This window comes from Amblyomma maculatum, chromosome 2 (assembly GCF_055883805.1).
Source record: "Amblyomma maculatum isolate TAMU_Amacu chromosome 2, ASM5588380v1, whole genome shotgun sequence".
Taxonomy (NCBI): domain Eukaryota; kingdom Metazoa; phylum Arthropoda; class Arachnida; order Ixodida; family Ixodidae; genus Amblyomma; species Amblyomma maculatum.
In genome coordinates this window covers 108,392,193-108,406,713 of record NC_139345.1, presented here as the reverse complement: position 1 = coordinate 108,406,713, position 14,521 = coordinate 108,392,193, and the positions used below count along the sequence as shown (strand labels likewise).

Here is a 14,521-nt window from a genome sequence, read left to right as displayed (position 1 = left end):
ACAGATTTTTTGGAAGTCAGATTCATTCTTGCCCTAAAACAGCAAGTCCTAAATGCAGATCTCTGTGCAGGCACTACCTTTTGAAAATTTCTGCTGGCCTGGCACATTTTACAGCGAAAGATGCAATGGCTTTGCTTCTGTAGCTTAGCCGTCGTTGACCCGAATTTTGCGATGAAATGATGTGCGACCTTTAAAGTGCACTCCTCGTGCTGACCAAAAAAAAACCCAGCAAAGCCCCGCATACCGGACCCAAAGAGCCTGTTGGGAGAGGAAAGGGGCAGTCAAAACTGCGGAGTTGGGGTGCTTGCGTTGTCGCGAAGAAATGCTAGTGGCCAGCCCTCAGACGAGTTCGGTGGTGAGTGCGTGTACTGGTCGCACTTAGTAGAAACGTTTCCGCTTGGTATTGAGGCCTTGCCCGTCGGCCTCGCGTGGTGTGCCAGGTCTACCATGTAGGAGTGTAGCCGAGTGCTCAAGCCAAAAGCGGGTGCTGGCCACCAATGAGTGAAAGAAAAGGCATAGGCCGGGTATATAAGAGATGCCAGAACCTGGCTTATGAGACGACCTCCGGGATGGCCCACCAGGCAGTTGCCTCTGAAATGCCAAATGAGCCTGCCACTCCACACCTCTCAGCCACCAATGCCAACAATTTTTCGCTGAATAATGAGCTGAACTGATAGTCTTGGCTCTACAAATCTTTTACTGCCTTACTGCTGTCCATTCCTCGGTGAACTGCTGCTTTTCAAGCGAGCTTCACGACATGGTGTAAGTGAAGATTTACTATGGCACATCACCAACAGCTGCCAAGAACAGAAATGAAAAGTACTAAACACTAATAACGTACAAAAATTTGCTTCTTGAATAACAGTGTGTGAGCGTGTGAACATCATACCATTAAAATGACAATCAGGGCAACCACCATACAGCACGGTCACATGCCTTGTGCAAACCAGGTGCCCCTTCTTACACCTGGTTAGTTGCAGTTTGTGTGTGGCTCTCAACTGCCGGCTAGAAAGCAAAGCAAAGGCAGCAGCACTCGCAGGTGGCCCACACTGTTCTATGCAACTTGCAAAGAAAGACTGCTAGAAGTACTCCACTGAGTACAAACGTTTCTATTCTGGGCACAATGAAGTTCGCTGTCATTTGTGCGACAGTTTTCTTTCAACTGTTCTGCTACTCTTCCGACCAGTCTTTATGAAGGCCAAAAAATTATTCGACTATTATATAAGACGTACAAAGTGCTGACAATGCCAGGTGCAATTCCATGTTATTGTACTCTGAGAAGCCAGGACCCATCCCTGCATTTTGCCGACACTACTCCTGGCATAATCGTTGTCGCCCTCTACTTTCCAGGCCAAGTTGTGAAAACTCACCTTAGCTTCGTTACTGACAGCAGGCTTTGCAGGAAACTCCACGTCCGTTGCTTTCAGAATCGTGTTTTCTTCCAAAATGGTTGCCTGGGACTGATTGTGTCCGAAAGGCTGCAAAAAAAGCACACCAATTATGACAAAAAGCACACAAGGCCAGGTTAGACAAAAAGTGTACACGCGTGCATGTGTGTATTTCACATTCATGAATGTCTAGTACATGACGGGCAATAAGCTGACTGGTCTGTAGCATTCCTCCCCCATGTCTCTCGTGCATTGAGGCGTTCAGAAACTGTGCAAACATGGATGTACTATGTGTTTTGAGCATTACGTCCCATCCTATTCCAAGAAGCTTACGGACACTTGACTCCCCAGTCAGCCACCTTTGCCCTTTCTGTTGTTTGTAGCACATTTAATCATTCTTTACCTTCCAGTGGATTTCCTGTCGTTCGGTGTCAATATTGCAGGATACAATTACCTGCTTTACTATACCTATGCACAGAACTGAAACCTTTGCCCTGGCAAAGTAGTAAAACAATTCGGGCAGATCCCTGTTTTACTATACCTATGCATATAACTAAAGCCTTTGCTCTGGCAAAGTAGTAAAAAAATTCAGGCCGAAGACAGGAGAGAACGCCCACCTTTTTGCCATAGAGGCATTGATAGAAGATGACACCCACACTCCAGACATCGACTTTGGAAGAGATCTTCGGCGGCGTCTTGCCCACAACAAAGCATTCCGGGGGCAAATACCAGTAGGTGCCAGCACCCTGTGAGGTTAGGTCCATTCCATACTCCGGGCTGTAATTGTCATCATCCATGATCTTGCTCAGACCAAAGTCTGTGATCTTGATCTCGCCACTTAGGCTACCACTGCCCAGAAGGATGTTACCTGCAAGTCACACACACACACACATTAAGAATGCAATGTTTCAAAACAACATCATTACAACAGTGCAGCTAAGCAAGGCTAGCGTGAGGTAAATGCAACCAAAGTATGAGCGGGTTCATTAGACGCCTCCTTGATGCGAGGTCGAAGATGAAGCTACTCTCACCAGGTTTGAGGTCGTAGTGGATGATGGGTGGCTTTATCTCGTTGAGATACTTGAGGGCATGCACCACCTGCATGACGATGCAGCGTGCCTCCCGTTCGGGGATGCACTTGTGCTGCTTGAGGTAGAAGTCCAGGTCGTGTCCGTCGCAGTACTCCAGCACTGTGCAGAAGCTGCGTAAACAACAGGGAGTGGAGGACACAAATTCAGTTGCTCCATGTGATGTTAATCTGCAGAAAGGAAATGCATGCGCACACAATTGTGAGTAGGCAGAAGTGCTCTCAAAAAGAACAGCTCACAACAGGCAGTTAACAAAACTGAGACTAGGCCCACTTCTCACTGAAAGATTGGGCAGGGGCATAGCTGACTGTTACAACAGCATAGTCACCTTTTGTTTTTCAATTAGTAGGACCTCTCCCGCGTTTTTAAGAATGAAGTGCTTTGCACAGGTAGGCAGGAGGGTAGGGCTGAGCTAGTGCAACTCATGGGCGTTGGCAGGGGGGCACAGGGCAAAAAAAAAGTGAGAGGGAGGGGGGGGGGGGGCAATGTTTCTCCAACAGCCCGGTTATGATGCAAGGTGCAATAAAAAGAAAAGAGTAAAGTGAGTGCAGTGAACATGGAAATTACATCTAGCCCCGACTGGACCAATCGTGCTTTGATGTGTGCACCAGGATGTCGGCGAGCTGCTGCCATGTATTTCCGTTACATCGCCAATGCATACTGATCGGTGCCCGCTGCCGCCGTTTTCTCTGTTCGCAACTGACTTATTTCATTTTGGTACCAGCTCACGTTTAGAGAGCGGCCATATACCGTATTTACTCGCATAATGCTTGCACCCCCCCATCCCCCCCCCCCCCCAATGGCGGTCGAAAATTGGATTTTTTCCCCCTCTCGTATGATCACCGCACCACCAAAATTACTACTACGCAAGAATTCTGCTAGAAATAGCAAGGGCCATCTTTGGAGTGCTACTGAAACTAGTTGGCCTTGTTGTGTGGGCACGCTATCAGGCGGCAATAGCGTGCTCGAGTATATCATCATAGGTTATGCTTGTTGAGTCATCGTGTAGCCTTCATTCCACGATGTTGTGAGGTGTGTTCGTGTCTCATCATTTTTCCTTCGTTCTGTCCGCGTTACTTGTTTTGTCCTACTGGCTACTGTGTTCTTGATGCCGCATCGTGACAGGGCAGTACGCAAGCTATATAGCCGATTTTAAGCTGAATGCTTTCGAATGCGCTAGAGCATGGCAACCGTGCTGCCAGTAGGCACTTCTGCGCCAACGAGTTCTGCATACAATTTGGAGACGGCGATTGCAGTGTCAACACGGACTCTGATCAAGACTGATCAAGAGTAGAACTGTATGGTCTGCTGTGAACATTATACCACGAAGCGCAGGAGTGATGGCGAGGCTGAGTGCAGTAAATAAAGTGCTTCAGCAATTCATACTTAGGGAGACCCTGTACTTTTATAAGAAAAATAAGTTCTGCTTGAAAGTAATGTTTTGGTTACATCTACAATAGCTGGCCTAAGAATCCCAATTTCCATCTATTTAGATTTGCTCTTGGTACTCCAAAACATCTGCTTGAAAATTTTCCCGCATAATTACCGCACCCCCAACTTCGCATCAATTTTCTGCGCAATAAGTGCGAGCATTATGCGAGTAAATATGGTACTCTTTTGGTGGGGCACATTCAATGTGTCGCTCACAGTGATCATCCATCTGGGTAAGCGCCGTAATGTTTGCTATGTTTTTGGAAGTTAAGAATGGATTGGATTGGGCTGGCAGTGTTGCCTAGGTGAGGTTGAACGCATAAGTAACTTCCGCAAGGCCTTTCACAGCGACGCACACGGAAATGCAGCCGCAGCAATGGCCACTCCACACAGATAGCAGTAGGTTGTTTACCAAAGTGTCGGTATCGGCTAAGCTGTCTTAGAAGAATATATAGGACCATGGATGCTAGGCTACCAGTTTTACTTTGGATGGTTAACCTGCTCTGCTGTTTCGGCACAGGTTGTACCATTAATACTTTCAGTGCACTGTGCAATATAAGTATACATAATAAATATTTACCATAAAAATTTGGGAGCACTGCAAAATCAGCACTTGAGAAATGCGAGTGTTGTTGCTGTTGTGACACTAAACGTGTCATTTTTTTGTTGCAATTTTTGTAATTTAAAAATAATTTTATTGTCGTTATTTTCTTTTAACGTTGTAATCTTTTATGTCCCTCAATGCATTCCAGATTTCTTACGCTAAACAAGGAAAATTATGGACACGTTCACAGGAAGTTCCAGTGGAGTAGAGGTTAGGGCGCTCGGCTGGGACATGGAAGGATGGCGGTTCGAGTCAAGGCATGGATATAGACTCAGTTTATAAAGATAGCTCTGGTAACACGCTTTATTGGCACGCTCTGACAATGCCACTTTTGAGGCAAGAAATGATTTTGCATGTTGGCAGAAAATATTTCCAGAAAAATGCCAGTCACGTGCATTGGCCACACCCCACCATAACTGCCGAAAAATAAGAGAAACAAAAATCGAAAGTGTGCATGCTAGCAATCTGTCAGCTATACTCGTGGACTTTTTGCGACTATGAAGCCAACGCTACAGAGCCGAAACGCATCAGCTCACTGTGCAGCAGAATATAGTCCCTTCAGGAATTTTGCGGCTCGTGCTTTGGAATATTACATCATTATAGAAACGATTTGGTCTTGCTTTGCTTTTAGGGGTTCTAACGTCCAAAAGCGCGACTTAGGCTATGGTAGACGTCGTAGTGGAAGGCTCAGGAAATTTCGACCACCTGGGGTTCTTTAACGTGCACCGACATTGCACAGTACACGGGCACCTAGCTTTTCGCCTCCATCGAAAAGCGGCCGCCGCAGTCGGGATTCGATCCCGCATCCCTGGGCACAGTAGTCGAGCGCCCTAACCACTGCATCACCACAGAAATACAGAAATATTCACATTATAACATCATGATTACACTACAATACAAGCCAGTACAGTGTTAGTGCAGTGCATTTCAAGGCCAGAACATTATGTCGTGTAAATGCGATGGCTGCGCAATCTGTCAGAAATCTCTCGAAGCATGCATCGGCTGCTTCAGCTGCACCTACCCGCTGGTTTCTGTACACTTTTGTAATGCGCTAGTTACGGCAATGTATGTATCCTGGGATATTCATTTAATGTGAATTTACGTTCCCGTAGGCCTTTGGTGGTGTAAGGAAGTACACTTCTGCGTCGTTGCCAGCTCGAAAACTATTTCAAGTAAAGGAGGAACTGAAATAGAGACTATAACTGAGGCCAGATACACCAGAACTACTTGTTGCAGTAGCCCTGCGACGAAAGCTCCGCCCCTGTAGCCTTGTCTGCATAGCCACAAAATGTTGTCCTGGGAGTATAGTCACGATCGGGAGTTTTGGCTATTTACCTGTGCTACACACAAAATCCGAGCGTGATGCGCAATGTGAGGAAACACCGTGAAGGCAAAAATGAAATCTGAACAAATGAGGAAGCACCTGTTATATTTTCCCCCATAATCGCACAGTGTACAGTTTCTGTCATTCAAGATGCATGAGCTACATCAATTTCTGCTCACTGTTCGACAATTGTGGGTGAATCAGCATAAATATTAGGGAAAGGGTCTTCTTGCCCACCCAGAAAACAGTGTTTTCAATGCAATTTTTAATATGCATATTGGTAAAAGCAAACAGCGTTTTCAATGCAGATTTTTAATATGCATATTGGTAAAAGCTTACCCCCCACAAGGTGATAACCTGAATGGCAGAAGAAAAGAAAAGAGCAAGAGACTAAAGGTCATAGGTCCCTGAACATAGGTCCCTAGATGAGAAAGCCACTTACGAGTTTGGGTCTATTTCGAAGACGTCGTAAAGCTTTACAACCCTGGGGTGATCTAAGGCCTTGTGAATGTTGTACTCCCTCAGTGCATGCCTGAAATAAGAAGACAACTTGCTGCACTGTTATCAGACATTTCGCTGTCATGCTGCGGACAGAGTGAATAATAACTATGCCTCCTCCACACATATTACGGCCAATACTTTCGACGAATGGGACCAGTATGCTCAAACTCACTTGATGTAGTTTGCCTTCTTGTCATCCTTCCAGTCTTTGTTTAGCTGGTGGATTTTGCAGGCAACATACCTCTGCTCTTTAAGATCAAATGCCTGCAGGAAAATGTATATACATATATATATACACATACTTTAAATTTCAGAGATTTATGATTCATATATACCACTACATCAACTCAAATGCTCACCTTGTGAACTTCACTGAAGCCTCCTTTGCCCAACAAAATTAGTAGCAGATACCTCTCGTTTAGGACAGGGTGATTGTTAAACCTGAAACAATGCTCAGAATTAGTATTCCTTAATAGCTTAACCCAAAGCAGATAGACATGAATAAATTAATTCACTCCATTTCACTTGAAAAACAGGTGTCAACACATTGTTAGAACCTTATTTGCAAAATATGTGCTGAAATGCGCAAATTCTCAAACACTCTCAAAAGGCTCAAGTGATGCATGCTAACATGCCTCGTTTTCCTCCAGCAATACAGTCAAGCCCACTTATAACAATATTGAAGTGCCATGGAAATATTGTTATAACCGGCTTAGGCCGAAAAAACAAAGAAAACATTATAAACTACACATTTAATGACGAGGTAGATTACACTTTATTTCGTAGCAGGAAGAAACCCGTAATCCGTAAGTGTTGTCTGTGTCACGGCAATCTGGCCGACATCTTTCTGCAGGGCATCCAACTGCTGAACATAGTTCAGTGGAAAGTTCTTAGCAAAAACAAAATCCCGCAAGTAGTCTATCATTCTCAAAGCCTCCTGGTGAGACGCAACTTGCACCGTCGCTACTGTCATCGTCTTCTGCACCAGTGACTGCTGCGACGATAACCTCTTCGGTCAGCTCTTCATGTTCTCGCAACTGTATCATCGGCATATAAAAATTCCTCAAGTCTCGACGCGTCGTTGTCACTACAGCTCACTGTTCAGTCAAAGCTCAGTCATCGCTGTGTCAGCAGGAGCTTCACGACCTTCCGCATCACTGCTACCTCCAGCGAAGCCCACTTTCCTGAAGCAGTTCATGATGGTGGAGGAACTTACTTCTGCCCATGCACCAAAAATGAACTGCACTGCGATTAGGACCGAGATCTTCAAATGTGGCGCTGATCGGCGTTCTTGGACAGAAATGTTAAGGTTCAGCGCAAACTTGCTGAAAATATATCAGCATAACAGTGCCTTGAAGCAAGCACGCACGCCTGCATCCATAGGCTGCAAGCTTGCAGTGGTGTTTGGCGAGAGGAAAAGAACTTCCACATGAAGAGCTTCTAAACTGTTTTGTGCGCAGTGCAACTGCCGAGCACCAATGCTACCTTCCTGCCTTCGGGCTGCATCCGCTGATCAAACTTGACCAGCCACTTGCAGAAAGTTCATGCGTCACCCATACTTTCCCGTTATGAAGGTAGCGAACCGCGATCCTCACGGCACTACAAAACAACGGGGATTCTTAAATTTCCCAATGAAGAAGGCGGGGCACTTGTCGCTGCCGTCCATGTTGGCACACAAAACAGTCACGCGCAATTTTCTTTGCTTGCCACACTTACAGGGATCGCCTTTGACAGCGTGTCTTCGATGGTAGCATCTGAAAAAAAAAATAGCCCAGTCTCGTCCCTATTGTACAAGTCCCAGTCCACGTATGGTTCTCGGATGCAGGGCAGTGTTTCCTCAAGCCACTTCTGCCTAGCCTCTACATCGAGCAATCCTGCCTCGCCCACGACTGCCTTGCAGACTATTCCATGTCTCTCCTTGAACCGTTGAATCCAAACACCACCAGGCTGGAAATCAGTGTTGCGCAGGAGGTATGTGAAGTTCTTCACCTACTCCGTTAAAATTGGACCACTAATCGGCAGGTTCGCTGCATGGGCGTTCAAGAACCACTGGTAGAGTGCCTGTTCTATGTCTTTGTAGGGCTTGTGTTGAACCCTTTCTTAACCGTCGTCCATTGCATGGGCAGCACTGGCATCGCTTTCATTCTCAATCTTAAGCGTGTTGCGGATGATTGTCAATACTGCCTGTTTCGTCGGGCCGTACTTGTGCACCAAGTTGCACACTAACGGCTTCCTTGTGCTCACGTACAATGTTCCACTTAACTTCTAGCGGTATTGCCGTTCGCTTCCTCTTCTGCCCCGGCTGTGTTGTGCTCCTTGAAAGAGGATCTCCCATTGCTTTTCACGGAAATTCCATGGCCAACAAGTTCGTGGCAATGATGATGGCACATTAGGAGAACCACAGTAGAAAGACGCACATGAACGCTGCGACAGGCCTGCCATAAAACATGAGCAAAAGCAAAGCGGGGGCCTGGACAAAGCAAATAGGGGAGGATAATGCAGCGCACCCTCAGAACGGACTGCTCCACCATGCAGAGGCAGAGAGGACGCAAGTTTCCTAAGCCAGGGCGGTATCGGGGGGGAGGGGGGAGTGCTCAAAGCTCTCCCGCAGAACAGCAGTGCCTAGCAGGGCCGTACGCATTCTCTCCTCCTCCTTGGCGCACTCAACCAACGCATAGGCTCGATGAGCTCTGTCTCAATATTCTTCTTTGTCTGCTGCATCAGTGTTGTCAGCATCTCCGAGTACACGCATACTTTTGTGGTCGCAGTGTTTCCGCCTTTTTGTTGACCGAAATGTAATAAGATAACATTGTAATATGCGGTTTATTTTACCATAGAAAACATGGCAAATCTGACGGTGCAGTGGCTGCCCATTGTTATATCCGATATATTGTTAAAACCGGTACTGTTATAAGTGGGTTCGACTGTATGTTTGTGATAAGGCACACATTTTGTAATGCCAAATGTCCAAGAAACTACAAAGAAAAGTAAAAACTATTAATTTAGAAACACTGTTTCTAAATTCTGTATTGCATGTCATCCCCTTATGTTTTACACGCAAGATCCAATAGAAAGTATCTGTGGACGATGCTGACTAAAACAAACGTGCCATAACACAGCTGAGACAAACTCTGTGGACGATGCTGACTAAAACAAACGTGCCATAACACAGCTGAGACAAACTGTGATCAATTAAACATAGCAGATTACCTAAATATCAGCAGCTACTATCTTACGTAACTGTCACTACCCAAACCATGTTGCCACGACAATGTGAAGGTGAGAAGGAGGAGGAAATAAGAGAAGGAGGCATTATTTGTATGACATGTCATGCAAATAATACTGATCACGACGACCTCCGCTGATTACACTTTTAAGAGGGCTAGGCGATGAGCCACAAAGACAAGAAGCACAGTGCTTTTTGAGCACACCGACGTGAACTTGAAGACTGTATATGGGTCGGTAGGACAATTGCTCTAACATGCCAATAAACACAGTTCGAACTAAGTCAGCACTAACTACAAGCTGCGTCACACTCTACAACCCTTCTGGCAAAGGCGGGTTGCACAGAAAGATGGGGCCTCGGGTGCAACACAATCCATACCTGGACTGGTCCTCATTGTGGATGCGCTTGAGTTCTCGAATGTGCAAATTCCGTTCCCGCTCCAGCTTCTCGAGCTCAAGCTGTAGGTCCGTGTCCTCCTTCTTCAGCGACACCTGGCGCAACTTGAGGATCTCCTCCTGCTCATAGTACTCGTACCACGAAAGTCGCAGCAGTGTCAGGTCCTTAGGAGACTCTGGTTTCACAAACTCGCCGTTTGCTAACGAGGCCGAAGCTGTGCTTGCCCCGTTGTTGGCCGCCATCATTCCCTTGCCCTTGGGCTGCCCCGTAGTGGGTTTCTTCTTGCACAACAGCTTGCGCTGCCGCTCAATCTCCTCTCGCTCGGATGTGATCTGCTCCTGTTTCCTGCATGAGGACACCCCCAAACAATAACACTTTACCAGACAATTCTTCCCAGTAGCAATGCATTTAAATGGCTGTACGTTTTTTTTCTGCCATCACGGTGTCGCAGGACCACCTCCGCTAAGCACAAGCCAAAGCCAGCCGTTTGACGACTACACATTTTTACGTACCCCCAGGCTAAGTATAGACGATGAGGCAAGCCATTAGTGGAAAGCTCTAGATCTGCTGCACAAATTCCAAATTTTTCGCGAATTGCCTCCTTTGAAACATGGCCACAACTGCCAGAAATGACCTTGTGCTCAACAGGTTGCTGTGCTCAGAATTTGCATGCCAGATTTCATTACCTTGGACTTGTAAAAGTGGTCCAGCGGACTTTGCGTCCCCTAATGCAGACACAGTGTCATAATGCCGAAATTGTCAATAGCGCATCCTGCTCGGGGCACTCCATTATTTTGTGCAAGAGCAGTATGTAACACGCTGATTGCAGTTAGAAAATGCAGAAAACGTCGTGATGTTTTCATTCATGTAGCAGCATTGAAGCGCCATGTCCACATATGTGGACGCAAATAAAATGTATTGAAATACAAACATTTTTGCGTATTCTTTTATAGTTGAATTCTGCCTGGTCTAGTGATGGTGCATAGTGCAAAAAAAAAAAAAAAAAAAGAACTTTAATTGGCGTCTGAAGGGGACATGCAGGATGGATGGTCCGGTACCACTACATGGTTCACCTGAGTGGAAGCATTCATAATGCTTGCCTTCAAGATTGGATGACGTGACAAAGCATAGGCAAGTTCATCAACATTGTCTTGATGCCAGACCATTGCCCAAATGTGCAGTCGCCCATCACATGTCCTGATATGCGGCTGTAGTTTATTCTCTTTCGTAATCAATTAGAAAGTGCCATTTTTCTACCCATATCATTTAACGCTCATAGAGTTAACGTTCTGAATTCATGTTCAGACCCCTCAGTGGAAATTAGTCTTCGCCTTTAAAACAGCTATAGCTTTAAACTGTGAGCACTGTACTGCAGTGCCACGAACGGTAATTGAATTTTTCATACTATTGCTCGCTTAGTATGATTAGTCGCAAAAGTAACGACTACTCGCACAAATATTCTATTCAATTTGGTAACGGAGGTCAACCATTCACATTTGATTCAGCCTGGATCAAGTACTATTTGCGCACCTCAACAAACAACACTAGCTCAGAGTGGAAATTGAGAAAGGAAAAGTATACATGAAAGAAAAGCAACACTCACCTTAAAAGTTCGTTGAAAGCGTAGCCATCTACCCAATTTTCAACAAAAGATGCCCCTTGTCGCTGCGTTATGAACTGGCCTAGCCTTAGCCTGTTCTGCATACATTTTTGTCGTGACTGCTTCTTTTCCATAGCAGACTGAAAGATAAACCAAAAACACTCCAGCATGAGGCATATGAAAAGGCTCATTCTTTTACAAGTAGTCACCGTATCAGACCCCAAGCCTAAGACCACATTTTGGATGGCAAAAGAAAAATAGACCACCCTACAATTGAAGTTAAGGATGCGAATTTGAAGAAGGCACATTATAAATCTTAAGGAAACATGCCCATATGTAATTAGGTGCGCAAGTATTTTGCCAAGAGCTTTTAAGACTCAGCACAGAACTTGACCAAATGCATATCATTGGTTTTTCATTATAATGAGGAACGCAATGAGGGTAAATTACCATTCTACCTGTCACAGCACTTCAGTCCTACAATAGGTCATTCCAGGAACAGGAATTCAAACTTTTGTACCTGTTTCTGAGATGGCAAATTAATAACCTGTAATTCAATTTCTATGAAATCCAGGATGGTAATGATCAAGAAAAACAGTGGCATGCATCTCATCAAGTTCCCTACAACGAAATTTTTCAACACTACACATCATATTAAATAAGTGAATAAGCACTTGCTCTTTAGAAAATTAAATGGAAAAACACATATTCCATAATGATTTCACCATTTTGGCTCAATTTTTGCATTCTTGTCGATATGTGGTCAGAGTTTGCCAAAGGAAAAATCTTGAGCTTGTTTTTGGTCATTTCAGACAAATTACCAAAACTGCCATTTACAGTGTCTAATTCACATAGTAAACATGCACAAAGTAGGGTTTGTGACAGCAACTGCGATAGTTATGTCGTACTTTTGTCAAATTTTGACCCAAATTCGATTTACATTTCCCGTTTTAAAATGTACTAAGCATTTTAGAAAGCAGCGCCCTGTGCTGGAGAGAGGGGAATCGTATGAAATGTGATGTTATTATAAATTCCAACTGTTCGAAAAACCACACAATGAGGTAGATCAAATAGAACAGCAACTCAAATGCGTGCCACACTTCAGAACAAATTTTTTAAGCATTAAATATTCAAACAAATGGAACAATGCAGCTAGTAACCACATAGTGCAGGGTGGTCACTGAGCACCATACCAATAATAAATCAGGATAATGCAGATTGGCAACATCAGTGAGCTTGACTGCAAGCACTACAAGTTCATGAAAAAAGAATTATCAGTGGCAGCCTAAAGGGATAAAAGGAACTCACCTTTTCTATAAGGAGTTGCTTTGTAACATCTATACATTTGAGGAGCTGCTCCTCTTGTTTTTGTATTAGTTTCTGCTGTCCCTGAATTTGTCGTCGCAGCTCTTCACTACCCTGTGGACACAAAGTGCACAATACCTTTATCAATTCTGCAGATGCTACATAGAAAGCATTCAAGAGAGATTTGCAGTTTCAGAGTTGTTTACTGCTGGATGCAAGCAATTCAGGCTGATACTAAATTGCCCTGATAAACTGCCACGCTGTCATGGATTGTTTCGTGGATGGTGCCACAGCCAGTGTCAAGTCTTGGACAGCACCACGGACAGTGCCACTGGCTACACACCAGCCGTTTTATTGATCTTTTTATGTGACAGTATAGAAGCCTTAATGGAACAGAAATCCGATGTCTGCCACCGCCGTCACGTGATCTATTGACGTCACAGCATGACATGGCCTAGCGCTGATTGATTGACCGGAACATGTGACATGGCCGAGCACAGGACAGACCTGACATAAGCTGCCAGTTGTGATTGGATGCGCCTAGACAGCCCCACGTATCCGGCTGAAATGTAGACATTGTCAGCACTGCACGACTATACCGTAATAAAAAATCCCTGCAAACGGAGCGGAAAGGCAGCCATAGAAGTATGCTGCTGAAGGTGCGAATACCAGTGGCTACACATTGTACTATAAGCACATAACTTAAATAAGTGCCCCGTAATTTGTTTTAACATTTTTTGAAGGTGTCTAACAACTTTGTTGCAATTGCATACTTGCATCATTTTCATCTGCACAGTATTCCCGCTCTTCTAGAAGGCCAAAACACCGCAATCCTTACATGCTTTTCGCTGTATGTGCTGAAGCCCCCACATATGCAAAGCTGCATGTAAAGAAGCTGCTGTTACACTGCTTCAAGCAATGAAAGATGCTGTAAGACCCTTAACACTGCGGAGTAGTTCAGATCGCACAAATTAAATCATTTCATGGAACTACAAGAAAAGTGTTGTCAAGCCGTTTTTACCTTAAAAGGAGAAAACTGGCCTCGTTTTCAACAAATAAAAGTAATGTTTTAGCAGCTCTGGGGGCGCGATGGCATACAATACCTCAATGTTAAAGTAATTAGGATGTTTCTTTACACTCCACTGAAGTCTTGTCACGGTTTTACTGTGCAGCCAAGTGGTAAAGGAAGAATTGCAGCCCCCACAGTCTCTACTCACCCGCTGGAGCTCGTCTATCCTGTTGTCCCTCATTTCCAAGTCCATGGCAGATTTGCTCTCCAGCTCTTTGATCTTGTTTATTGTGAGATCCGTCTGGACCTGCCGTGTCATCATCTGCACAGGCCTCTGAGGTGGCGCCATGAGCCCCGCGTAATCAACACTGTTCAGAGCCGTGGTCAGAGGGGACACCAGTGTACTGCCACCCTGGAACACAATGGCAGAAAGAAAACACAGTCAACTGTGCTAGACGGTAGCCACAATATGGGCGCAATGACAGGAATAACTGCCATGCAAAACTTGTTTTCAAGAAATACACCGCTGCAGGACTTCAAAAGTAAATAATACAAGCTGCACTGAAAAGACTAAGATTAAACGCAGAGGAGTAGCACAGGCAGATATGAGAATATGAGGTGCTTAGCACAATATCATTCATTACATGCT

The 14,521-nt window shown here is 45.0% G+C and overlaps 1 protein-coding gene across 11 annotated transcripts in view; it reads right to left on the bottom strand.

The window, feature by feature from the left end:
* The window catches only part of Tlk (Tousled-like kinase), a 137,229-nt gene that overhangs the window by 3,987 nt on the left and 118,721 nt on the right, over window positions 1-14,521 (bottom strand). For 9 of the 11 annotated variants that reach the window (XM_084595016.1, XM_084595018.1, XM_084595019.1 and 6 more), the window contains 10 exons: window positions 14,081-14,284; window positions 12,867-12,977; window positions 11,562-11,698; window positions 9,941-10,303; window positions 6,696-6,777; window positions 6,509-6,600; window positions 6,278-6,367; window positions 2,420-2,646; window positions 2,006-2,256; window positions 1,371-1,478 (listed from right to left, as the gene is read on the bottom strand). In XM_084595016.1, coding sequence (XP_084451142.1) covers window positions 1,371-1,478; window positions 2,006-2,256; window positions 2,420-2,646; window positions 6,278-6,367; window positions 6,509-6,600; window positions 6,696-6,777; window positions 9,941-10,303; window positions 11,562-11,698; window positions 12,867-12,977; window positions 14,081-14,284 — 1,665 coding nt within the window. The remainder of the gene's footprint in view (window positions 1-1,370; window positions 1,479-2,005; window positions 2,257-2,419; window positions 2,647-6,277; window positions 6,368-6,508; window positions 6,601-6,695; window positions 6,778-9,940; window positions 10,304-11,561; window positions 11,699-12,866; window positions 12,978-14,080; window positions 14,285-14,521) is intronic. The other 2 variants (XM_084595021.1, XM_084595011.1) reach the window with 1 other exon arrangement.